The sequence below is a fragment of the Schistocerca serialis genome, chromosome 6 (assembly GCF_023864345.2).
Source record: "Schistocerca serialis cubense isolate TAMUIC-IGC-003099 chromosome 6, iqSchSeri2.2, whole genome shotgun sequence".
NCBI classification, from domain to species: Eukaryota; Metazoa; Arthropoda; class Insecta; order Orthoptera; family Acrididae; genus Schistocerca; species Schistocerca serialis.
Window position 1 is genome coordinate 554,212,689 of NC_064643.1, and position 25,685 is coordinate 554,238,373.

At 44.2% G+C, this 25,685-nt stretch overlaps 1 protein-coding gene across 1 annotated transcript in view; it reads right to left on the reverse strand.

Moving 5' to 3' along the window:
• LOC126483932 (structural maintenance of chromosomes protein 2) overlaps positions 1–15,822 on the reverse strand; it is a 152,878-nt gene extending 137,056 nt beyond the window's left edge. Inside the window, exons 1-2 of the mRNA XM_050107210.1 lie at positions 15,509–15,822; positions 15,036–15,185 (exon numbers count right to left, since the gene is read on the reverse strand). Of these exons, the coding sequence (XP_049963167.1) occupies positions 15,036–15,185; positions 15,509–15,676 (318 nt within the window). The 5' untranslated portion in view covers positions 15,677–15,822. The remainder of the gene's footprint in view (positions 1–15,035; positions 15,186–15,508) is intronic.
• Between the last annotated feature and the right edge of the window lie 9,863 nt (positions 15,823–25,685).

Sequence of the window (25,685 nt, forward strand, 5' to 3'; positions counted from 1 at the left end):
ATTAGGTGGCTGACACAGGCATGGAGCCATTTAAAGACAATGAGGTGCTCCATCGATGGATGCCACTTACGGCATCGGATAGCCCACCTGTAGTCTCTAATGGCGTCTGTGATTTCTGAGGTCCACCAAGATGCTGTCTTCCGACAAGGGGATCTCGATGAATAGGAGATCACTAAGTTGGCTGCTCATAGAATGGCGGCTGCTGCTGCTGCACTCTGGACAACTGCATCAATACCTCTGTATAGAAGGGAACTAAGAGTGACAGTGGAGGTGAAAGCATCCCTGAAAGCCCAGCTGGGAGCATACCCAGGAGAGTGACACAGAGAAGGGGAGTGATGCTGAGAGATGGACAGGAAGACTGAGTTGGTCACTACTACACAAGGCGTCGGTGGACTCTCCAGTGGAAGGACAGGAGAAGACCAGAACTGCAAACAGAAAGATTAATAGCCGACTAAATTCCATGTGTCACACTAAAGTGTGTAGGGCTACTAGTATTCAAGAGACAAAGGTCGAGAGCTGCCAGTAAGTTTTCGATATCTTTACCAGAGCCGGTGGTGGGTTGGTTGGTTCAAAAGATGGGGGAAGGGACCAAACTGCTAGGTCATCGGTACCTTGTTCCAAATAAAACAATGCCACAAGGGTGAGAATAAAACAAGCAAGAATGACAACACAAAATGGACAGAAAGGAAAAATCACAAGAAAGACGAAAAGACAACAAACACTTAAATGGAAAAAGGGAAGAAGAAAACCACAGAAATGCAAGAAACAGGTAGAAGAGATTAAAACAACAAAACAGATTATCATGGCTGGCTGACCATGAGAATAAAAAGGAGAAGCCAGCCACTCTGCAACACATCCACCCTAAAAGCACTAGGGTGGAGGATACAGAGGGACAAAGGACATGCGCTAAAATTTAGATCAAATGATAAAACCCACCCTCACGAATAAAACATAAATCTAAATTAACCGATGGGGCATTGTCATATAAAATTAGCGGCAACGAGTCCGGTAACCGAAGATTTCATCGCAGGGCAGTCAAGGTGGGACAGTGCACCAGAATATGGGCCACTGTCAACTGGGTGTTGCATCGACACTGAAGCGGGTCTTCACGGTACATGAGGTAGCTGTAGGTCATCCAAGCATGGTCAAAGCAGAGCCGGCAGAGAACCACAGAGTCCCTGCGAGAGGCCACACATTCGTAGTCTCCATAATGGCACACAGTTTGTTGTGCATACTGAGACTATGCCTTTCCGTCTCCCAAAGCTGAAGGTGACATAAAAACGAACGCAGGTCAGTTATTGGAATGTCAATCTCCATAAGCGGTTTCCATGTAGCCTGTTTGGCCAGCCTGTCAGCAAGTTCATCGCCTGGGATTCCGACTTGTCCTGGGGTCCACACAAACACCACTGAGTGACCAGAAAATCCCACATGGACTCCTGGATGGTCGCTACCAAAGGATGACGAGGGTAGCACTGGTCGATAGCTTGTAGGCTGCTCAAGGAGTCAGTACACAAAAGAAACAACTCCCCAGGGCATGAACGGATGCGCTAAAGAGCACGAGATTTAACCACCAGCTCTGCATGAAAACACCGCAGCCATTGGGCAAGGAATGTCGTTCAGTAAGTCCTCCATGGGCATACGTGAAGCCGACGTGACCATTAGCTGTTGAGCTGCCAGTGTAAATCACTTCATGGCCTCAGTACATGTCAAAAATCGAGATGAAGTGACAGCAGAGAGCCGCGGGGTGAACTAAGTTCTTTGGACCACGTGTAAGGTCAGACGAAGCTGCAGCCTAGGTGTACACACACCATGGAGGTGTATGCGATTGCACCTTGAGTACAGGTGGTAAAGGGAAGAACTCCAGTTCAGATAAAAGGGATTGGACGCAAACTGCAACTGTAAGGCCTGACCTGGGCCGCCAATGCGGGAGATGAACTGCCGTGGGTGGGAAAAGGAGACAGTAATTTGGATGCACATGAGAACTACTAACCTGTGCAACGTAACTGGGAAGCAGTTGTGGACAACGGACCTGCAATGGAGAAACTCCAGCCTCCGCAAGGACGCTGGTCACCGGACTCATTCTAAGAGCTCCCACTGCTAGTCGAACGCCAGTGGTGCACTGGGTTGAGTAAACACAACACTGAGGGCGCAGATGAACCATAAACCAGACTCCTATAGTCAAGGTGGGATTGAAGAAGGGCTCCGTATAGCTGCAGCAGCGTAGAGCAATCTGCACCCCATCTGGTGTTGCTCAAGCAGCGGAGGGCATTGAGGTGCTGCCAGCACTTCCGCTAAAGGTGACGAAGCCAAGTCATTCAGGCATCGAAAACCAGTCCTAAAATCAATATGTCTCCACTACAGTGAGGGGATCGCCAGAAAGGTAACGTTCTGGTTCCGGATGAATGGTACAATGCAGACAGAAGTGTACAACACACAACTTTGTGGCCGAAAACTGAAAGCTGTGGGCTAGGGCAAATGACTGCGCCTTATGGATGGCTCCCTGTAGGTGCCACTCAACAACACCAGTACTGGTGCAGCAGTACAGAGACGGTGAGACAGACGGCCCTACAGCTGCTGCTAGACCATTAATGGCCACTAAAAAGAGACACACACCCAATACAGAGCCCTGCAAGACCCCATTCTCCTTGATATGGGGGGAGGGGGAGCTATGGGAGACACCAACCTGGACATGGAAAGCATGAAGGGACAGCAAATTCTGGATAAAAACCAGGAGTGGGCCTCGGATACCCCACCCGTAAAATGGGCCAAGGATAAGATGTCGCCACATGGTGTCATATGCTTTTCATAAATAAAAAAAGATGACAAGAAGGTGTTGGCATCTGGAAAAGGCTGTTTGGATGGCAGACTCGAAGGACACAAGATTATCAGTGGTAGAACGACCCAGACGGAAGCCGCCCTGGCATGGAGCCAGTAGACCATATGACTCCAGGACCCAACCCAACTGCTGACACACCTTACGTTCCAACAGCTTACAAAGAACATTGGTGAGGCTGGTGGGCCAGTAGCAGGTTTTTGCTGGGTTTGAGCACTGATATGATGGTGCTCTCTCGGCAGTGCGATGGAAAGACCACCAGATCCAGTTGAAGATTGTGAGGAGATGTCGCTTGTAGTCAGATGAGAGATGTTTAATCATCTGACTGTGGATCCGATCAGATCCAGGAGCTGTGTCAGGGCAATGTGCAAGGGCACTGAGGAGCTCCCACTCTGTAAATAGGGCGCTATAGGGTTCACCGTGGCGTGTAGTGAACGAGAGAACTCTCTCTTCCATCCGCCATTTGAGAGTGCGAAAGGCTGGGGGAGGGGGGGGGGGGTAATTCACTGATGAAGAGGTGCGAGCATAGTGCTCAGCAAAGTGCTTGGCAATCACATTTGCGTCTGTAGATAACACGCCATTTATGTTAACACCAGGACATCTGTTGGGGTCTGATACCCAAAAACTCATTTGATCTTTGCCCAGGCTTGGCAAGGTGACGTATGGCAACCAATGGTCGACACACTCCTGTTTCCGCCTTTTGATAAGCTGGCGAATGCGGGCACTTTAAAGACTATGAGGTGCTCCAGGGAAAGGTGCCACATATGCCGCTGTAGAGCTCACCGATGCTCCTTAGTTGCCTCAGCGACTTCTGGCGACCACCAAGGGCCTGTCTTTCGTTGGGGGCACCCTAAAGAACGAGGGATCACGTTTTCCGCTGCAGTAACAAGTGTTGTAGTTACCTGATCAACCACCACATCAATGTTACCGTGTGGGGGTGATTCAACGGTGACAGCAGAGATGAAAGTTTCCCACTCAGCCTTGTTTAAAGACCATCTGGGCAGGCGTCTGAGGGCCTGATGCCGGGGCAGTGACAGGAAGATAGGGAAGTGGTCACTACCACACAGGTCGTCATGTGCTCTCCAGTGGATAGATGGGAGGTGGCCAGGACTGCAAACCGAGAGATCAATGGCCGATTAAGAGGCAGAAGTCGAGTTGTGACAGTATGTTTTCGACATCTTTGCCTCGGCCAGTAAGAACTCTGCCACCCCACAATGAGCATTAAAATCTCCCAAAAGTAGTAAAGGTTTAGGGAGTTGGTCAATCAGTGCAGCCAATGCATTCAGGGATACTGCACCATCTGGAGGAAGATATACATTGCAGACAGTTATTTCCTGCGTCGACCAAATCCTGACAGCCGTGGCTTCAAGAGGGGATTGAAGGGGCACATGTTCACTGCATACTGAGTTCAGGACATAAATGCAAACTCCACCTGACACACTATTATAGTTGCTACGTTTCCTGTAATATCCGTTATAGCCATGGTGGGCAAGGGTCCGCATTGCCGAGAACCAGGTTTCCTGGAGGGCAATGCAGAAAACAGGTATAAAGCTTAACAGTTGCTGTAGCTCAGGCAGGCGGTGGAAAAAACCGCCGCAATTCCACTGGAGGATGATGATATCGTGAGGCTGGGAAGTCATGAAGTGCACAAGGAGGCAGTTTATGCCTCAAGGTCACCTGCTGCCTCTGACTGAGTATTTGTAGCCATGTCTATGGTGGACAAGGTATCAGTGAATCCAGATCCCCACGGGACGCTAAGATCCCTACTGCCTCCACAGATACAGAATTGATAGGAACTGGTGGTGTTGGGGCCACTAGAGGGTCCTGTTTCTTAGCAGACTACTACTTAGTTTGCTTGCTTCTCTTTAGGGGCTTACTGGGAAGATTTCTCCGAAGCAGGTTCAGGCACGGAGGAAGACCGTGAAGCTCTTCACCCAGCAGCTTTTGGCTCCTAGAGCCACTGGTGAGTGTCCATCGTGGCATTAGTGGAGACCTTGGAAGAGACGGCTTCAAGGGACCCTTCTGCACAAAAGGAGCTGGAGGAGGCTGTTGCTTCTCTGGCAGGGTGGAGGGGACAAATGTCCCCATGCGTTTGGTGGGGCCTTGCTCCTGAAACAGGTGCTTTGGGAGCAACAGAGGAAGATTTTCCCCTTACCACCAAGGGGCAGATGTATTCTGGTGGCCTGGAGGGCCCACTGTTCATGGCACAGAGTGAGGAACCACTGGCACTTGGGATGGCGATGGTGATGTGGCTGCAGTGTATGTCGACGTCAACCGAATGGGGTGTAATCTTTCGTATTTACGTTTAGCCTCTGTGAAAGTCAACCGGTCCAGGGTCTTTTACTCCACGATTTTCCGTTCCTTTTTGAATACTGAAAAGTCTGGCGAGCTGAGGGAGTGGTGCTCTCCACAGTTCATGCAAGTTGGAGGCAGTGCACATGGAGTATCTGGGTGCAGTGGACGTCCGCAGTCTAGACATGTGGCAATGGAAGTGCAGCTGGAAGACATGTGCCTCAACTTCCAGCACTTAAAGCACCGCATAGGGGAGGGACGTATGGTTTAAGGTCACAATGGTAAACCATCACCTTGACCTTTTCAGGCAATAAATCACCCTCAAAGGCCAAGCTGAAGGCACCGGTAGCAACCTTGTTGTCTTTGGGTCCCCTGTAAACGCGCCAGATGAAATGAACACCTCGCCATTCTAAATTGGCGTGAAGCTCTTCATCAGTCTGCAAGAGGACATCACCATGGAAATTAACCCACTGGACCATGTTGAGGCTTTTATGGGGAGTGACGGAAACAGGGATATCACCCAGCTTGTCACAGGTGATTAATGCTTGGGATTGGGCTGGGGATGCTGTCTGAATCAAGACTGCACCGTTTCACATCTTTGACAGTGCTGTTACTTCTCCAAACTTATCCTCAAGGTGTTCAATGAAAAATTGAGGCTTTCATTGGGAGAAAAAGAGTCCCCATCGATTCTGCTACCGACTAAAATCTGAGGTGAATATGGCTCACTCTGTTCTGTAGTTTTACGTTCTCCCATGGTGTAGTGAGGGAGGGAAATGATTTAGGGTCATACCTGTAGGCATTGTATTCTATCTTGCCCTTCTTAGAGACTGCTGATGTCATACGGTCACCAGCAATAGATGACTTAATCCGCTTCGTTGCAGGTCATCCACACTGATGCCACACACTCCGATCAGGAGCTCTCCCCACGGGCACTATCCAGCCACAGCAAAGGCCAACTGGCATGATGGCCGTTGCCGTTAGTCCTGATGCCCCAGGAAGACAGGCATCTACTCCACGGCATAAGTGGGAAGTTTACAGCTCAGGCATCAGCAGTGCGATCCCTGTGTTGTCAGGGGGCTACCACAACGGACTGGCTACCATGCTGGATATTGGTTGCAGAGAAAACCAATATTGTCATGGGGGCAAAAGAGGACAGGAGACAAACAGTTGAATCGCAGGTGGAGATGCAAAGCCATGACAAGAGATTCCGGGGATCGAATCTAAGGGCACTCATACACCACGTAAGGCATCCTTCCCCATATGGCCTGTGCTTCTGTAAAATTTTGAAAGTAGCAGGTCAAACCGCAGAACGGGACCTGAACTCATAGGGCCAAGAAGTGAGAGAATCCTTTTAGTCGCCTCTTACGACAGGCAGGAATACCTCGAGCTGATTCTAACCCCCGGACCCACAGGTAGGGAGGGAGGGGGGTGGGGGGGCAGTGATTGTGTCTCCATCCCACAAAGACTACTGAGCATTTAAGTACTTCAAGATTAGGAATGGTGAGGAGAGATGAGAAATCAATGTAGATAATACATTCTGAGACACTTAAACATCAGGAGGGAGATAAACATCACAAATGCTGAAATCCTGAGATGCCCTTATCTGAACAGCCAAAGCCTCCAAACCTGTATTAAGAGGCACAACTTCACTATATACAGAGTCCAGAACATACATGCACACTCCACCTGACACTGTATTACTGTTGGCACAATTCTTAGAATTTACTCAGTAGCCACAAATGGGAGGGGTCCAAATTGCTGAGAATCAAGTTTCTTAAAGGGCAATACAGAAAGCAGGGGAGCAGCTTAAGAGATGCCATAGCTCAGCCAGGTGGTAAAAAACCCCTACAATTCCACTGGAGAATTCATGCTGTCAATATACTGTGAGGGTGTCAAGGGACCAAGGAGCAGGTTATGCCTCACAGTCACCTACTGTCACCAGTTGTGAGTTTATGGTATCAACACAGGTTCGGAAACACATTGTGCAATGAGATCTGGAGCCTTAAGGTCCACTGGGATCCCATCTCAGCCACAGAAGTGGAACATGTGGGATCTGGTGGCATAGGGGCCATCTGAATCTCCTTCGTCCTGCAAGACTTAATTTTATCTTTCTTCTCCTTGGGGGTTTAGATGACTGGGAGGGCTTCTCTGAATTTGTTTCAGGGACTAAGGAAGATTGCAAAGCCCTGCAACCAGCAGCCTACGTCACCTTCAGCGGACTGGCAGAAACCTTGGAAGGGAGTGACACGAGGGACCATTCCCTGATATGAGAAGCCAGAGGAGGGTGATGCATCTCTGGCTGTGGGATGGGGATCAACATTCCCAGCAGGTGGGGAGCCACTGCTCATAAAGTAGGTGTGGTTAAAGCAACAGGAGGAGAGCCCCAACCATCAGGGCGGCAAGCATGGTCAAGCTGCCTTGAGGACCCGCTGTAGAAGGCATAATGGGTGAGAGTATTGTTGCCCTCTCTGATGATATCATAGCTGTAGCATACACCACTGTCATGGGGAGGATGTAGACACTTGTACTTTTTCTTGGCTTCTTGGCAGATTAGTCTGTCCAGAGTCTTATATTCCTTTTTTTTCTCCCCTCTCCTCTCTCTGATAGACCGTGCATTCTGGTGAGCAGGGAGAATAGTGCTCCCTACAGTTGACATAAATGGGGAGTGGGGTACAAGGAACATTCACATGCAATGGCCATACACAATCCTGACAGACTGGGCTGGTAATAGAAAAATACAGACATGAATTTCATGCGTTAGAAGCACCACATGAGGGGAAGGGGGAAGAGGGATACAGTTTCACGTCTCATTGGTATTCCACAACCTTGACCTTTCCAGACAAAGAATTGCAATCAAAGGAGAAGATGACAGGCCTATTAGCAACCCTATTGTGCTTTGACCCCCTATGGACATGACGAACAAAGTGAACACCCAGGCATTGCAAGTTAGCACATAGTTCATCAGACTGCTAGAGGAAATCACGATGGTAAATCCCCTGATCCATATTTAGATTATTGTGGGGAGAGGAATGTCACAATTGAGGCAAGGCCTGTGACTGTGCAGGGGATGCTGTTTTAATTAAAACTGACCCACTCTCCATTTCGAAGATGGCTGCAACTTCCCCAAACCTGTCCTCTATATTCTGTTTGTTTGTTTTTGTTTTAGGGCACAAAAACAACTAGTGTCATACGTACTAGTGTCAAAAATTGTAAAACACAAAGACAGGAGTTAAAATCAACTATAAGTCAATCCCAATTGACGGAAGAGAAGACAGCTAAAAACAAGGCTGTGGAGAAAGGTCTATAAAACATGCCACAGAGAAATGGAGGTCCAGAACTAAAAATTAAATAGCCTTCGCCAACTGCTACGATGTATAAAAAGCAAAAATGCGTTCGACAGCCCATGAGACATTAACTAAGACGGCCAATAATCAGACTACAAACACAAACGGGAACGGAAACGGTTAAAAAATGGGCATTCCATCTGGAAATGGTTGACAGTAAAAAGTTGTGCACAATGTATACAAAGCGGTGGGGGAGCACCATTTAACAAATGGCAATGGCTATAAGGACAGTGCCCAATATGGAACCTAGTGAAAATGATCTCTTTGCAGCAAGCCGTTGGGAGAGCCTTAGTATCATGAAACTTATTCCCATGAAGGGAGGACCAACAGTGATGCCAAAGTGACACCACCTGCTGACAGATGCAACACAGAGATCATCGGAGGGAATGTAAGAACCAGCAGGTTGAGGTACAAGGACTGCAGCCGTGGCAGAAGCATCAGCAGTCTCGTTTCCTGTCAGACCAACGTGACTATGAAACCACATATACATCACCGTGACTCCACCAAGAGTGAGCAAATGACAGCTGTCTTGGACACATTGCACTAAGGGATGGATGCCGTGCAGCACACAGAGGCTCTGAAGGGTGGTGAGAGTCTGAGCCGATGACACCCTGTGTCACCGGATGTTCCGCATGGCCTGATAAAGGGAGAAGAGCTCTGCTGTAAATACTGAGCAGTGTTCCAGAAGCCAATACCGAAAAACGTCGGCACCAATGATGAAGGCACACCCAATACCATGGTCCATCCAAGAGCCGTCAATGAATACAAAGGTACTACCACAAAGTACCATGCAAAGGTCGTGAAATTGAAGGCAATAGAGCGAAGCTGGAGTAGTGTCCCTAGGAAGCGAATGAAGGCAAAGGTGAACAACACGGGCTACCACATGAAGCCAAGGTGATGAATGGTTCACACCCACCAGGAAAGTTGCAGAGAGTGTGAAGTTAAGCTGCTGGAGCAAGAGCCGAAAGCAAACTTTAGCAGGTAACAGAGAAGAGGGATGCGCCCCATACTGGCAATCAAAGGAATCATCAAAGAAGGAGGCGTAGAATGGGTGGCCACACATGGCAGACAAACAGCATGCATATCTGCTGACAAGAAAGTCACAGCGGTAGGACAGCAGTAGTTCGGCAGCTTCTGCATACAGACTCTCAACCAGGCTGGTGTGGCCAAACGGATGTCACGATGGTGGATAGTATTGAGACAGCACGAGGAGTACAGGCAGCACTGCAGCACTCACGATTTTGACAAGAGAAGGATATTGCCCTGCAGATATGGAAGTTTCACATATTAATCGGCAAAACATTCTCGTCTTTGCGCATTATCATTTGTCAAAATTTTGTTTCCATAGATCAAACCTTTTTTGAGGCATGAGGAATTAATGAATATTTCATTCTGTTTTTATTTCTTCAATGACTCGAGTTTGTGATGCAGTGCTTTACATACGTCCCATTTTCCTGAGACTGGAAACAGAGAGTGATGTTGTTCCAAGTTCAAAGAATAATTCAATGTATTACCTACATTTAATATGCAGCAACATGTAACCTAACACGCACTTAACACAAATTCATACCAACACCTATTTTTCACTGCAAACTAAGAATTTCTTGCAGTAGTTTACCTATTACGAAAATATCACAGTAACTATGACCATGAACAAAATGATACATAGTTCATGATGAAGAATTAAGCTAAGATGTGTGAGAATGAAAGTTTATTACCAAATGGGTTTTTTTTAAATTGTTTGAGAACGATTGCAGATCACCAGCTTGTTGTTCACGCAGTCAAGAGAGCTTGCCAAGTTCCGCACCAATTAGGCCTGTTATTGCACTGTGGTCACCTGCTGACGCACCCAGCACATGCTGGCTACTGTGCTTCCCTCCATCTGCTCTGCACTGAACTATTAAAGGTTACAACTTATTTTAAACATGCTACAAGTGAGCATACAGGGCACTTCAAAAAAGTTTGTAACACGAAACAACTATGTTTTCTGTTGACACTGATTGTTGCATGAAGTGCAGAAAGTTAATTACCTGTGCATGAATTAGCCCCACACAGCTGAAAAAATGTTGTCTGCAGTCTTCTGTTGTAATCAGAATAGATATTTTGGTTTAAAACACAAATTTCTGGTTGTATAGAGAAAAGTGATGCAAACACTCATGTGATTAAATAGTTAGGCCTGTGAACAGGGATTCAAGCTGCTAAGTGATGTGGATAAAGTGACAAAAATTTGTTGAGTTCAGGAAGAGAGCAAAGACAAAGCCATCAAGGAACCCATCACCACTCACATCAAAGTACTAAAATGTGCTGATTTGTTACTAGAATATACAAAATATAATTTGTTTGACTGGACACAGAATTGTTTACAGAAAATGAGAAGAATTGTAGGAAAGAAATGAATACAAAACAGAAAAACTTGGAGGATTTAGCAAAATTGAACTGAAAGCACTTGATGCCCTGTGTTTCAAGTTTAATTTTGAAAATACATTGTCAGCTTCTTATGACCATCATGTAAGAAACGCAGTGAGCTTTCACATATAACATTTAGCATACTTTGCAGAAACAGTAAGTAGCAGTTTCTGGTTAAAAACACATTTTTTGGACTGTCCATGTTTCTTTAGTTACCCATGCTGCCTCGCGTCCACATTAACCTGGGTAATTGAGATCTTGCTGTATGTGTGGGCAATATGTATCTGGACTGACTATCTGCACACTGCACTAAAGCATATCTTAAAACCTACTGCAGTGAGGATAGGTGCTGATGTCACACACACTCAACATTATTCGGCATCTAATGTTTTTTAAACTAAGGTATGATGGCTTAGTATGAGGTGCCTGAACAGAGACCTTCAAGGGCAACCAGGGCCAATGAGATATACAGGCCCCGCAACAAATTTGTGATGTCACGCTATAGTTGGCTTGTCTGTCACGCTTTGTGAATGCTTGGCTCGATGCAGGGCCTATGGGAAACCAAAATGTAATTGAAAAGTTACCCACTAAAAGCCTTAGCTTAGTCGTGTATTATCGATAGATTGCATGCATTTAAACGCACAGTCAAGAATTATTAAACTTGGCTGAAATAGTTACTCGCTTCCCTGCCAGAGGCAACTGCTGGCCCTATTAAAACAAACAGTGTCATATGCTATGACATACATGACAGGCCTGTCTTTCTCGTGGGCCTTGGGGATAACATGGCACTGTCATCACTGACAACAGCTCCTCGCATCACCTTCTGCCTAATAAGTCATCAGATGGCACACTGCTAAAGGCGTGAAACTGATTACTTCCTAAACCAGAGTAGCCTCTTCTCTATCCTGACACTGAGTAAACCTTGCTCCTATGTTTCAACAATGGAAAATTAAGAAAGTATATACACAGTACAGCTCATACTTGTTTCCCCATTTTCTATTTCCATGCATTTTTAATAATACAGTCAGAGGAAACTTAAGATCTAGTCTGAAGAGAAGGAAACTTGAGAACTGTATCAAGAAAGTAGTTACCTCTTCCAGATAATGTGCGAACTAGCATACAATATTATACAGAGTGATTATAATATAATTTTCAATTTCAAAACACTATTCAAAATGAACCATTGCTCAGAACACATCAAATCTGAACAGAATATTGTCGAAGGATAGGGGAAACATTACGTGAATGGGGGAGGGGGGGGGGGGGGGAGAGAGAGAGAGAGAGAATTAAAAAAACAAAAAATGAAAATTTTACCACTAGATGGCGCTGCAAGCTTCAGAATAAGCAAAATGAAATACATGGGATACAAGGCTGTTCCTCAGTTTGTGCCTGAAGTACTCGGCATGATTGTGTCAATGCAGTATGACATGCTGCTGGGAAAGCTTTTTACAAGAATAGTGACCGTGCATCAGTAGCTCAGTAGAAGTTCCGGATACTCAAGGGTATGAAAAAAGGCACTGGCCCAATGTCTGCCAAGCATCTGAGAAAATGATTACAGAATTAAAAGAGACAGTTTCTTCTGAAGTGCAGTATGGCAGAGAGAGCAAAGAAATTGATCTGACATCAGTAGATGTGGCTGTGGTATTGTAGGAGAGGTCAAGTGTGGTGTGCAAACATGCAGTGCATGGGGAATTGTCCAAACTTTGCACATTCCTGTGAGCATGGTGCATGAAATTCTAAGAAGCATCCTGCATTGCTACCCAACACAAAATTACCCTGTTCAGGAGTTGGTTCACCCATCTGCCAGTACGACAAACATTTTCTCTAGAATTTCTCCTTTGTAAGGAAGTGGAAGATGAATGGCCATGGAACATTCTGTGAATAGACAAACTCCATTTGCATCCTTAGGACACGCAAGACAACAGCACATTATGGGAAACAGAAAGCCCGCTCGTACATAAACTGGTACCGCTTCACTCTGCACAGACAGTGAAGCAGCTGCTGCAGAAGCATTATCAGCCGTCAATTCGCTACAGCCTAGCCATTCAGATCACCTGATCCCACTAAATCCATGTGACTTCTGGCTGTAGGATTATCTGAAAGATGCTGTGTTTAGCACTTCAATGACAAACATAATTGAAATGATGGCACACATTGTGAATGTGGCCCCTCAGTCACTCCGATCTGCTGCACATCTGTTTCTAGATTTCAACTTGTGGCAGAAAATGGTGAAAAACATACTGAACATGTCTTGCATCAGTCTCACGACAATTAAAAACTGAAAACCCATTTATGTTATGATGCTTACAGCACTCTCTAGTGGTAGTTTTTTTAAAAGCAGTTTGAAACTGGAACTTCAATTATAATCACCATGTATTTGTGATAAAGCTGTGTTCCTGCTAGCAGGAAATTGAAAGCAAACAGATACAGAAAAGAGCACCAGTAACAATTACTGTGCTTCCATATTGTTTTTTTGGGAAGTAAGTGCAGTAAGAGACTGATCCATACTACAGCTTATTATTTTACATTAGTCACATTCCATGGGTCCCGCAGAAAGCGGCTTCTCTGATGTGAGAAGAAGTCAAAGCAATATATTTAAGGTAACTGCAATACAGTGAAATGACTTATCAAAGACTATTGTGTTACAATGCTAATTGTAATTAAAAAAAAAAAATAACCTGAAATATTAATGTCCTCACAAGAGGGGGTGCTTCCCATCCTGGAGTCCCAATTCCTCTCTCCTCTTCGAAAAAGGAACTAATAGTTCCAATTGGCCAGCAATTTCTTCTCATGTATAAAACATTCTGTTTCCCTACCTCACATTTGAGTAAACCTTCAAGCTTTTGATAAAATCATCTATTATCATCACGAGCAAATAACTGTGGCTGCACCTGTAGTAACCTTTCATAGCCCATGGTTGGTTGGCATACTTCTTCATTACCTCATGCTACCAGTGATCATGTCCAATTTGCACAGGTGGAATCTTGGAATTTACAGAAACATAAATAACTCAGTACATTTCAGACTTCACAGTGTTGAAAACTCCCTCCCACGCCGAATGAAGATTTTAGATGCACTCCTGGATCAAACTGTGCTTCCATATTCAAATTTCTACTGCTTATTTAATAACAGAATTCCAGTATATAGAACTGAGGAACAAGATTTTAGTTTCATCAAATGTTATTCTCTGTGTATTTGTGAGACTGATCAGTAACTGCTGATTTCTCAAGTACTCAATTTTTAATGTGGCAATGGTATTCTGCACAGCAGTTGGCAATTGTGAATGGACTGACCGATATAGTTACAACTACACACACACGGTATCTTGGAAGTTCCAGTTACCTTTAGACAGAATGTTTCCTTATTGGGGTGCAGCATTTTCTTTATCATCTTAGGCAGTTCAAAAATAGGCCTTATGCCTCCTCCTCCCAAGACCCAACATATTTTCTAGACACTGCACCAACAGAAGGATGAAGCACAATAGGCATATCATGTGAATGTTCAAGATTTTCAGGTTTTCATTTCTTGGGCAGTAACCGTTTATACATCTAACAAACCAGTGACATCAGAAACAAGCGATTTACATCATAACCAACACGGCAACTACAACTTGATATTGGTGGCAATTTTCTCAAACCGGCTAAACTACTATAGATCACTGTCACCGCAACCAGGTTTCCTGTTCTCATATTTGTGATACACACCAAAATATGATATTCAGCAGCCATAAACATCACATCACTGGTGAAAGCCGACAAATAGTATCACATTCTTCTTGACCCAATGAACAGAATGATGTAAAATGAAACACAAAGAACAAATAAAGAGAATTTGGATTGACAATAAAAATGATAAATCAATTCAAATGCACCCCACTGCTGGGCACAACGAATGACCATCTGGTATCTGCCTCAAACAGTTTATGTCTATGTTCACAAAGATTATCACATAGGCTAAACACTTACACAAAACAAGATAGCTTCTTATTTATTCAGATTCAAGACGACTTTTCTTCGTAGTCGCATTTGTATTTATGAAGTAAAATAACATTTATTTACTAAAATTGACGGATTATACAAATTTACATAGACAGTTAAATGGTGGTACAAATTGCTTCCCAAATTACATAATATGCTGACAATTTTTAAACCCTTACATACCTGACGAGTTACTGCAATTTCTTCATACTGTTCATAACCAATAGGGCTGCTTTTGCTATCACGGTTGTCAAAAATGACAGACACACTAGCTTTCGAGACACCAGCTTGGCCATTTTTATAAACAAGTTCTTGAAGTGAAGTGGCGCGCACCTACACAAGAAAAACACAAGATTATTCGTTACGGTTTAGAACTGCATAACACTCAGGATCATAAATTCTGGGATAACATTAAATAAAAGTTGTTAACATGCAGCTGCGTACTCCACTACATGGAAACACTATGGAAGTGAGTTATTGCCTGTAACAACTTTTCGATAATGCCTGATTTTGTTTTTTACATTATTCCGAACTGCAGAACATTCATAGGTACATAAATATACTAAGAAAGTACTCAGCTATCAGCTCCAAACGTCAAAATGGGCAAATTAGAGCATCACGCAAGTGCAAAACGAATAAATGACGGCAATACTTACGTTAGTTAAATTAGAAATGCCAAGAACAAAACAAATGGCATCAAGTATGTTAGATTTTCCACTTCCATTGAGTCCGGTAATCGCATTAAACAAAGGATCAAAACCATGTATTTCTGTTCTTTTCCCATAGGACTTGAAACCATCCAGAATTATTGACTTAACGTACATTATGGCTACAGAATGATACACAACACACCACTATTTACACTATTTCTTTCAAAAAAACAGACAGTTAACAACCTTAGCGCCAAAACTTTATTTCATATTCATAGTGACACCAAAGATCACCAAAGCACCTTTCAGCTTGTGTTTACAACCCGATGGCGCGAATATGGCGCGAACGCACGAAATCGATAATCGAGAGGCAGTGGCCAGAGTTACTAAACACCGCAGACAATGTGTGTCTGTGCCAAAAATCGTGGAGTGAATTTCATGGAGGTAAAAATAAATGTTTTATACCTACACGGTTCACTGCTGGCAAATGGAAATGCTGGAAGTTTATCAGTCCGTTGTCTCGCTTTCGTATTGTGTGATTTTTAGTCCCCCATGTTTGTTTTCGTTACGTATTTAACAGAGGCTCGTTTCACCACATTGTGCTTGTATGTATTGCACTCTTTGAATTGCACTGTGAATATGTTACTCTTACGTATGTCCACACGATTCCTGTTTCCTCGAGCGCAACCGCAGGTGCACGGGAATAAAAAGGCATCCACAAAAATTTGCGGAAAGAACGCATGTACGCATGGACGCTCTTGTGTCGACACGTTGCCTCATTGCGCAAGCCTTCTGCTATGGATCCTCTTCTTTGCTTCGGATCTTGTGCTGCGTTTATTGTGACGAAGTAGTGAAGGACAAAAAAACGCGAAAGCGTCTGTAGGAAAGAAATATTTAAGTAACAGAGGTACGAGAAATAGGAAAGTGACGACAACGGTTTGTTTTCAGGATGAGGTCACAGAGAGATTTTAGATTTTCTGCTTGAAATTTCAGTGATAGATCTGGCAATAACATTTCGTAGCTAGTAAACAGCGACTTCTATATCAGTTTAAACTATTTATTTCGTATTTCGATACAGAGCATTTCAGTGATTATTCCTGAAACTGAGAAATACTTTAGGGAGGTTCTTATTCGTTATGTGAAGGCTAATTAACTTTCGAATGCGTCATCTATATTCCAGCTAATAAAAAATCTGACATATATATATATATATATATATATATATATATATATATATATATATATATATATATACACTCCTGGAAATTGAAATAAGAACACCGTGAATTCATTGTCCCAGGAAGGGGAAACTTTATTGACACATTCCTGGGGTCAGATACATCACATGATCACACTGACAGAACCACAGGCACATAGACACAGGCAACAGAGCATGCACAATGTCGGCACTAGTACAGTGTATATCCACCTTTCGCAGCAATGCAGGCTGCTATTCTCCCATGGAGACGATCGTAGAGATGCTGGATGTAGTCCTGTGGAACGGCTTGCCATGCCATTTCCACCTGGCGCCTCAGTTGGACCAGCGTTCGTGCTGGACGTGCAGACCGCGTGAGACGACGCTTCATCCAGTCCCAAACATGCTCAATGGGGAACAGAATCGGAGATCTTGCTGGCCAGGGTAGTTGACTTACACCTTCTAGAGCACGTTGGGTGGCACGGGATACATGCGGACGTGCATTGTCCTGTTGGAACAGCAAGTTCCCTTGCCGGTCTAGGAATGGTAGAACGATGGGTTGGATGACGGTTTGGATGTACCGTGCACTATTCAGTGTCCCCTCGACGATCACCAGTGGTGTACGGCCAGTGTAGGAGATCGCTCCCCACACCATGATGCCGGGTGTTTGCCCTGTGTGCCTCGGTCGTATGCAGTCCTGATTGTGGCGCTCACCTGCACGGCGCCAAACACGCATACGACCATCATTGGCACCAAGGCAGAAGCGACTCTCATCGCTGAAGACGACACGTTTCCATTCGTCCCTCCATTCACGCCTGTCGCGACACCACTGGAGGCGGGCTGCACGATGTTGGGGCGTGAGCGGAAGACGGCCTAACGGTGTGCGGGACCGTAGCCCAGCTTCATGGAGACGGTTGCGAATGGTCCTCGCCGATACCCCAGGAGCAACAGTGTCCCTAATTTGCTGGGAAGTGGCGGTGCGGTCCCCTACGGCACTGCGTAGGATCCTACGGTCTTGGCGTGCATCCGTGCGTCGCTGCGGTCCGGTCCCAGGTCGACGGGCACGTGCACCTTCCGCCGACCACTGGCGACAACATCGATGTACTGTGGAGACCTCACGCCCCACGTGTTGAGCAATTCGGCGGTACGTCCACCCGGCCTCCCGCATGCCCACTATACGCCCTCGCTCAAAGTCCGTCAACTGCACATACGGTTCACGTCCACGCTGTCGCGGCATGCTACCAGTGTTAAAGACTGCGATGGAGCTCCGTATGCCACGGCAAACTGGCTGACACTGACGGCGGCGGTGCACAAATGCTGCGCAGCTAGCACCATTCGACGGCCAACACCGCGGTTCCTGGTGTGTCCGCTGTGCCGTGCGTGTGATCATTGCTTGTACAGCCCTCTCGCAGTGTCCGGAGCAAGTATGGTGGGTCTGACACACCGGTGTCAATGTGTTCTTTTTTCCATTTCCAGGAGTGTATATATATATATATATATATATATATATATATATATATATATATATATATATATATATATTGCATCATTAGCATCTTTCATTACTATTTGTAGTTGTTTGTTGAGAAGTTACACATACACCATCGTTTATTCCACTCAGACGTCAGCTCCTCAGTTGTCTAATTGTTGCCGTAGCATACAGTTTTCATATGCACTTTTTATAAATTTCTAGCTTATTCTTCCCTGTATGCCTACTTCGAAACTTACAGTCTCTTACTCTTTGCAGTAATGTGAACGAAGAATTTGTATCTAATATTTGACACTCAGGGCATTACATCTCAAATTTTTATTCAAATAATCTTTAAAAACGGCATTTCATACGATTTCACTTTGGCGACAGACATTACTGCATGTAAATCCCTTTAGACACTACAGACAAAAACGCACTTGAGTCCCAGCTGCTAGTCGTCTGCTTAAAAGGGCAAAGGTTCCCACCGAAGTCAAGAAGCAATGTGCCTTAGGCAAGGCCTCCATTTCCAAGAAATTATGCACGCACAAAGGCACATGCATAGTTGCGGTGTTGGAAATTTTTGTGCATGCGCAAAGTTGAACAGAAGAAAGGTGTCGGTAGGAACCGCATATATTCTCATGCAATGGAAAATCCATGATGGAATCTAACAATGTTATGAAAAGGATAGTTGCTATTCACCATACACCAGAGATGCTGAGTCGCAGATAGGCACAACAATGAGACTGTCACAAAATGGTTCAAATGGCTCTGAGCACTATGCGACTTAACTACTGAGGTCATCAGTCGCCTAGTACGTAGAACTAATTAAACCTAACTAACCTAAGGACATCACGCACATCCATGCCCGAGGCAGGGTTCGAACTTGCGACCACAGCGGTCGCTCGGTTCCAGACTGTAGCGCCTAGAACCGCACGGTCACTCCGGCCGGCGACTGTCACAAAATAAGCTTTTGGCCAACATGGCCTTTGTCAAAAATAGACAACAGATGCACACACACACACACACACACACACACACACACACACACACACACACACTCACAAGAGCGCGCGCGTGCGCAAATGCTACACACACATGCACATGACCACAGTAGCTGGCAGCTGAAGCTAGAAGTCTGGCTTCGTTTATGTGTTTTTGTATGTGTGTGTGTGTGTGTGTCTGTTGTCTGTTTTAGACAAAGACCTTGTTGGCCAAAAACTTATATTGTGACAGTCTTTCTGTTGTGCCTATCTGTGATGCAGCACATCGGTTATATGGGGAGTAGCAGCTACCCATCTATATTCTAATTGATTTCTGCTCACATCACTTTTCTGTGTCATTTAAAACAGAAGCTGGTTTCGTCAAATTGTGTTCTCTAGACTTATGTCTATATGTTACTGTAGTACTCGATTTAAAGGCATTGTAAGGAGATTGCTATTATTCTACTTTATTTTTGTTTGCATCAGTCTTCAGTACTTTATCGCCTTTAATGGAGAACTCTGTGTCTGACAGAAAGTTTTCCTTCTTGCCATTAATTGTCATGCATTTGGCAGTTGCCTGCACAGTATGGATGTGTATGCTTTGTAGTCTTGTGGACTACAGCATTCTTCCTTGCAAATGCTAAAAATGCTACACTAGTTACCCAAATGCATTCACCCGTTATTAACAGGTAACATACTACATACAATACATTTTAGCAGAAGTCAGTGAAAACTTCTGTGCCCTCCATTAAAAGTGAGAGTATGAAAAACAGATGCAAACAAAAATAGCATTGAATAAGAGCAGTATGCTTATCATGAATTTAAATTGAGCAGTTGACACTTGGATTCATAAGCAGTAACAAATAGATGTAAGTTCACAGAGTACTATGGCAACAAAACCAGTTTCTGATCTATACAAAACTAAAACAAATATGTAATCATTTACCCCACCCAATATTACAGGTATGAGGAACAATTAAGCATAATGTGAGAAATGTATGTACAATGCAAATCAAAGAATGCAATACACACAAGAAAGTCATAATCAGCAATATAATTTCCACTTGATGATGGCTACACAGTCGAAATTGCAATATTGAATTTTACAAATAAATAATTTTATAGTCAAAAAGAGTCCATAATGTCATTTACAAAATTTTATACCACTGTGAACACCAACTTTGAGAAGTTAATCTTAGTTTTTGATTGAGATTTCACAAATATATTACTTTGCAAGGTAACAAAATCGCTTCCAGCTACATATTATACCACCTGACTAACAAGCCAATCCATTAAATATAAATGAAAATATTATCACCCAGCACTCATATTTAGCAAAGCAACAATACAGATTCTTGTACCTATTTTCCCATATTCGATGTTCATTGCCAGCACACTACCGTAAGTCTCTGTTCCTGTATCGTAAGATGGGCCTTGCACTTCCGATAGTTTGGTGTTATGTGCTAAATATATTCCCATTCTTAAAATGTAGACTATGTAAGATAACGTTCTTTATCAAAGCAAACTATTTACGATGTTTCACCAAGATCCCACAGTTGATTCAATTAAAATGGTAACATTCTTTGTATCACATAGTTCAATAAGGGATCAGGCTATAACAGCGTTTTTGTTTTCATTGTGTTCATGTATGATGGGACCATACTCTGTGATTCTGTTCATGTTCTGTGATGAATAAAAATAGATGAATAAAACCTATCTCATGCTCAATGAATGTGCTGATAATTTATTGAATCCCAGTAATCCAAGTTCTCTCTCCCACATCCAAGCTATATGAGATCCCAAAGTACAAGTATAAATCTGAGAGTTAGATGTGTCTTGAGATAAGGAAAGGGTGGTTTTGCAAAACGATATCTGATAATGAAACAAAGCACCGTACTGCTTGTAACACTGCCTTCCTTCCACTCACATGCCTACCGTGTAGTTAGGAAGTACTCATCCTAGTTGCTCGTTGCACATGAAATACAGGGAATATCATCTTACACACCGAGCCAGATTTTCACTGTCTGAACATAATTTATCCGAAGGGTATCTGAGGCATGAAAATGATGCATGTGATCAAACTTTGGTCAACTCCAAGGGCTCCTAACCATGACCAGTACCAGTTTCATACTGCCACCTTTCATGTGATCAATCCTTCTTACTGCTTATAATTTATTTCTTATAATTTGTTTTTCATTTCAGGTGTCAGACATTTCTGTATGTGTTTTTCATCACAGTTACCTAACAATATTGGTTTGCTGTTCGAAAAGTTTATTGCTCATGTTTCTTTTTCATTGTACTTTTAGGAGTTCTATTAGTTCGTATTCCACTGACTGAAGTGTACACATACAATCTGTAGTAGTTGATGGCTGTGTGAAGAGATTGAGATTTTTATCTGTTTGGTAGATACAGCAGTAATGTGAGGTGTCCATTCTTGCTGTTAATGAAATTTGGTTTGGTTAATTGCACAGCACAATGCCTATCATGGTTGGTAGAAATGAGTGTGAGCACACTGTCAAAGGCAAGGGCTCGATCAGCCATGATTTGAATGACAGACATGATAGTTGAGCCATCATGTTCGATTCAGATGAAATTAGTTTGCCACAAAGTGGTGCGAGTGCTAACATGAATGATGTGCAGGATGAGGAGATTGTTTCAGATACACACGAAATAGCTTCATCTCCAGAACATGAACACACAGGTGTGGTATTGTAATCAGTCTAGGATGTTGTACAAGAGATGCTACAGGTCATGGAAACAACTGCAGAAGACAGTCCAGTCTCAATGTCACTTTATATTAGTATTTTTGAGGAGCCACTCCAGTAACAGAGTAAGTAGCAAGACAAAAAGCGGCAAGAACGATTTTTGGAACAGGAGAAAGGAGTCTGGGAGCTGAATGGAAAACTCCAAAAAACGATTTGGTGGACAGGGTAGGTGGATAGATGTGATAATCGCAAAAAATCTGGCCACCACAGAATTACTTCGACAAGAAATTGATGAAGTCAGGACTGACGTAGAGGTAGTGAACCACTGGGAAACAGAAGTAACGAATAAAGTAAATGAAAAACATAAAAAATCCAAATGAAGTGCCTAAGTCAGAGGCCATTATCACACTCAGTGAGACTGATCTAAATCAGCACTCCAATGGAGCAATTGCTGATGGGACTTTAATCTGTGAAATTGTCAGGGAAATATGCGTAGACCTAAAGAAGGTCTTGGAAATCACGTGCAAGCGAGATCCACAGCAAGAGGACGAAATTCATTTGGTGACCAGTAGACTGGAGGGCCTTATGTCTGCTGTCCAACAATTGTTTTTCCATAACAAAAGTGACTCGGATTATAGACAGCCCATTGCTGTAAGTAGCAGTGAAGATGTGCAGTCACTCCTGAGGTTCAAACAGAACCAAGTAAAAATAAATTGACGCAACTGTGAGGCTTTACTTAATCTACAGCAAGCAAGTAATGGCAAAGGAGTGCAGCGTGCAGCCACATAGTGAATCAAGTTAATGTACTCTCCCAGTTCCAGATTGTGATGACTACCGTACTAGAAAATTGAGGATGGAAGATTAAGAGTTATGGGAGCTCACTCACTGACAGTGTAACATCTGAGGTGCCTCCCCACATGTGATATCTGAAGTTAGATGTGACATGGCCGTACTGGATGATGATGAGAGTAGGCGCCACTTTATATCTGTACAAAAATACGTGATTTATCTGGATCCAATGAATGAACACCAACGACGTGCAAGAATTGAACAAATTGAGAATATTGTCGCAGGAGAAACTGAGTACCACAGTCGCTGTAGTGTAGTGGTTATGATACTATACTGTTGCATAGAGGGTCGTGAGTTCAAAACTCACCTGAACTGTAACATTTAAATTTCTATATTCGGTTCGAGTACATTCTAGAAGCATCCACAAATGGCAAGAATCATTGTGCTGGAATGGTCTGTAGCTGTATATATACCGTATGGTCCTGGCCGAGGCAGTTCGATCCGCGCTCTTGTATGTGCAAGTGCTGAATAAACCTACGATAAGTGAAGTTAGTGTTCGTCATTCATCTACTTACATCTTCTTCTACGTGACATTATTCTGGTGGAGGCGCTGGGTATTGGAACTTGTGACACCGCACATTATCGACGACACAGTGGCTCCCAACAGGCCACAACAGAGCCGCCGTTTACGTGACAAGAAACCCGAGTTCGAGCCATATTCAACAGATAGCAATCTATCGGAGACAGAAGAAGAAGAGGACGTTACCATGACAGCAGCTGTGTGACACCACATGAGACATCCTTCCGGGTACTCTGGTGATGATGGCCAAGATCCAAACAAGAGGCTGAAGGTATATGAGTGTATAGCCAAATTTAACAAATGGGATGACACAGTGTGTTTAGCTAACGTATTTTTCTATTTGGAGGGCACTGCCAAGCAATGGTATGAGAACAACGAGGAGAAGTTCACAAGCTGGGAAGTATTCCAGGAGGAACTGCGCAAGTATTTCGGCGACAGAAGTGCAAGGCTGAAGATAAATTAAAGTGAAGGGCACAGTGTCCAGGAGAAATGACAGCATCTTACATTCAAGACGTCTTGGAGCTGTGTAAAGTAGTGGATCCTAGAATGAAGGAGGAAGATAAGGTTGCACATCTCATGAAGGTGTTGCTGAGGACATGTATCAAGCCCTATTACTGAAGGAGCTTTCGACAGCAGACAACTTCATAAAATGGTGCCAGTATATCGAGACAATGTATCAAAAAAGAATTAAATGCAAGAAGTTTGAACGGCTTCCAAACGTCGTATCGATGTCTGTGATGGAGGAAGAAACTGATTTCGCAAATGTTCTTCGTCATATAGTAGAGAGGAAGCTCAGAAGGCACTTGGATTACACAGCGAGCAAAAAACCGAGACGCTACAAGAGGTTATAAGGGAGGAAGTGGAACAGACATTGAACCCAGTCTCTCGTCCTTCATTTCCCTTTAAGACGGTGAAAAAGTCGAGACCCAGGCGCAGTTACAATCCTACAATGCCGCACGAGGAACCTGTTTGGGCACCAAGGAAGACTGACGTCTGGAGGACCCAGGATAACCAACCAGTATATTTCCACTGCAGATGACCGTAACATGTCGTGCGCTATTGTCGAGAAAGGCGGTGGATATTTGATGACGCCCGCGACAGAAGACAGCAGAGCAATCTTAGCCGAAGCCAACTCGGGGATGACGAAGATGAACGAAAAGATGTGGGTGCAGGACGACGTAGGTGACCATCGCCACAAGCTAGCAGCTGGAGAGGGCACTCCCCAACACGCTGATCAAGGTCTCCATCGCCGTTTAGAAGCTCCAGCCGATCACCTAGCTGCCGTACCCTGGAAAACTAAAGGATGCGACCTTCCTTGGAGGTGAGGCCGCCGAAGAGAAAAATCCTCCGCCGTCGACCACTACAAAAATGATAGGAAACTACGCCGATATCCTCATGGATGACCGACCAGCCCAGGCTCTTGTGGACTTTGGAGCATCACGTTCAGTCATTTCGGAGAAGTACCGTCGCCAGTTGCAGAAAACCGTATTTGTCGACAGCAAAACATCTCTGCTGAAGGTGGCTAATGGGAAATATGTAAAACCTACCGGAAGATGTGTCATTCATGTGGGTATAAGTGGCCATACACCACCCTTATAATTCATCATCTTACAAGAGTGTAGTCATGACGTCATTCTCAGATGGGACTTTTTGAAAGCTTATCAGGCAATTATAGATTGTGGTCACTCGAAAATTGTGCTAGACGAGATGAGATGCTGTGGTCAGGAAGATGTGCATCTGAGTGTGTGGAGACTATGTGTGCTGGATGAAGTGATGATTCCTGCAGTAGCACTAGAAAGGTAACTGTCACGTGTCATGCCATGCAACAACCCATGGATACTTTAGTGGAACGTAAGAGAAGCGTACCACTGAAGAATATCTTGGTGATCCCAGCCTCTGTCGTCTCGTTTAAGAACGGATACGGTGAATGGTGGATAGTTAACTATCGCCAAGAACCGCAGATCCTTCCAAGACGCATGTGCGTAGCAACCGCTGAGCCCTTAATTGCAGAACACCTGAGCATCATAGAAACCTCCCATGCCAAGTCTGTGGGCGAAACTAGCGCTAAAACCACGAGACAAGATCTTCTAGCTCGACTATCAGCAGATCTCACTACGGAATAACACAAAAAGCCACTTGCCGTTCTTTAAGAGTTCTCTGAATGCTTCAATCCGCAGGTGAAGAGCAAATTAGACAAATCGACGGTGAAGCACCGGATTAGCACTGGATACTATCAACCAATAAGCCAGAGAGCATACGATGTGTCAGCAACAGAACATCGAATAATTCACGACGAGGTAGAGAAAATGACGAAGAATGGCATCATTCAGCCTTCACCGAGCCCATGGTCATCACCAGTGGTTCTTGTCAGGAAGAAGGATGGCAGTGGGTGCTTTAGTGTTGATTACACTGAGGCTTAATAAGGTAACTAAAAAGGACATTAACCCTCTTCCACGAATTGAC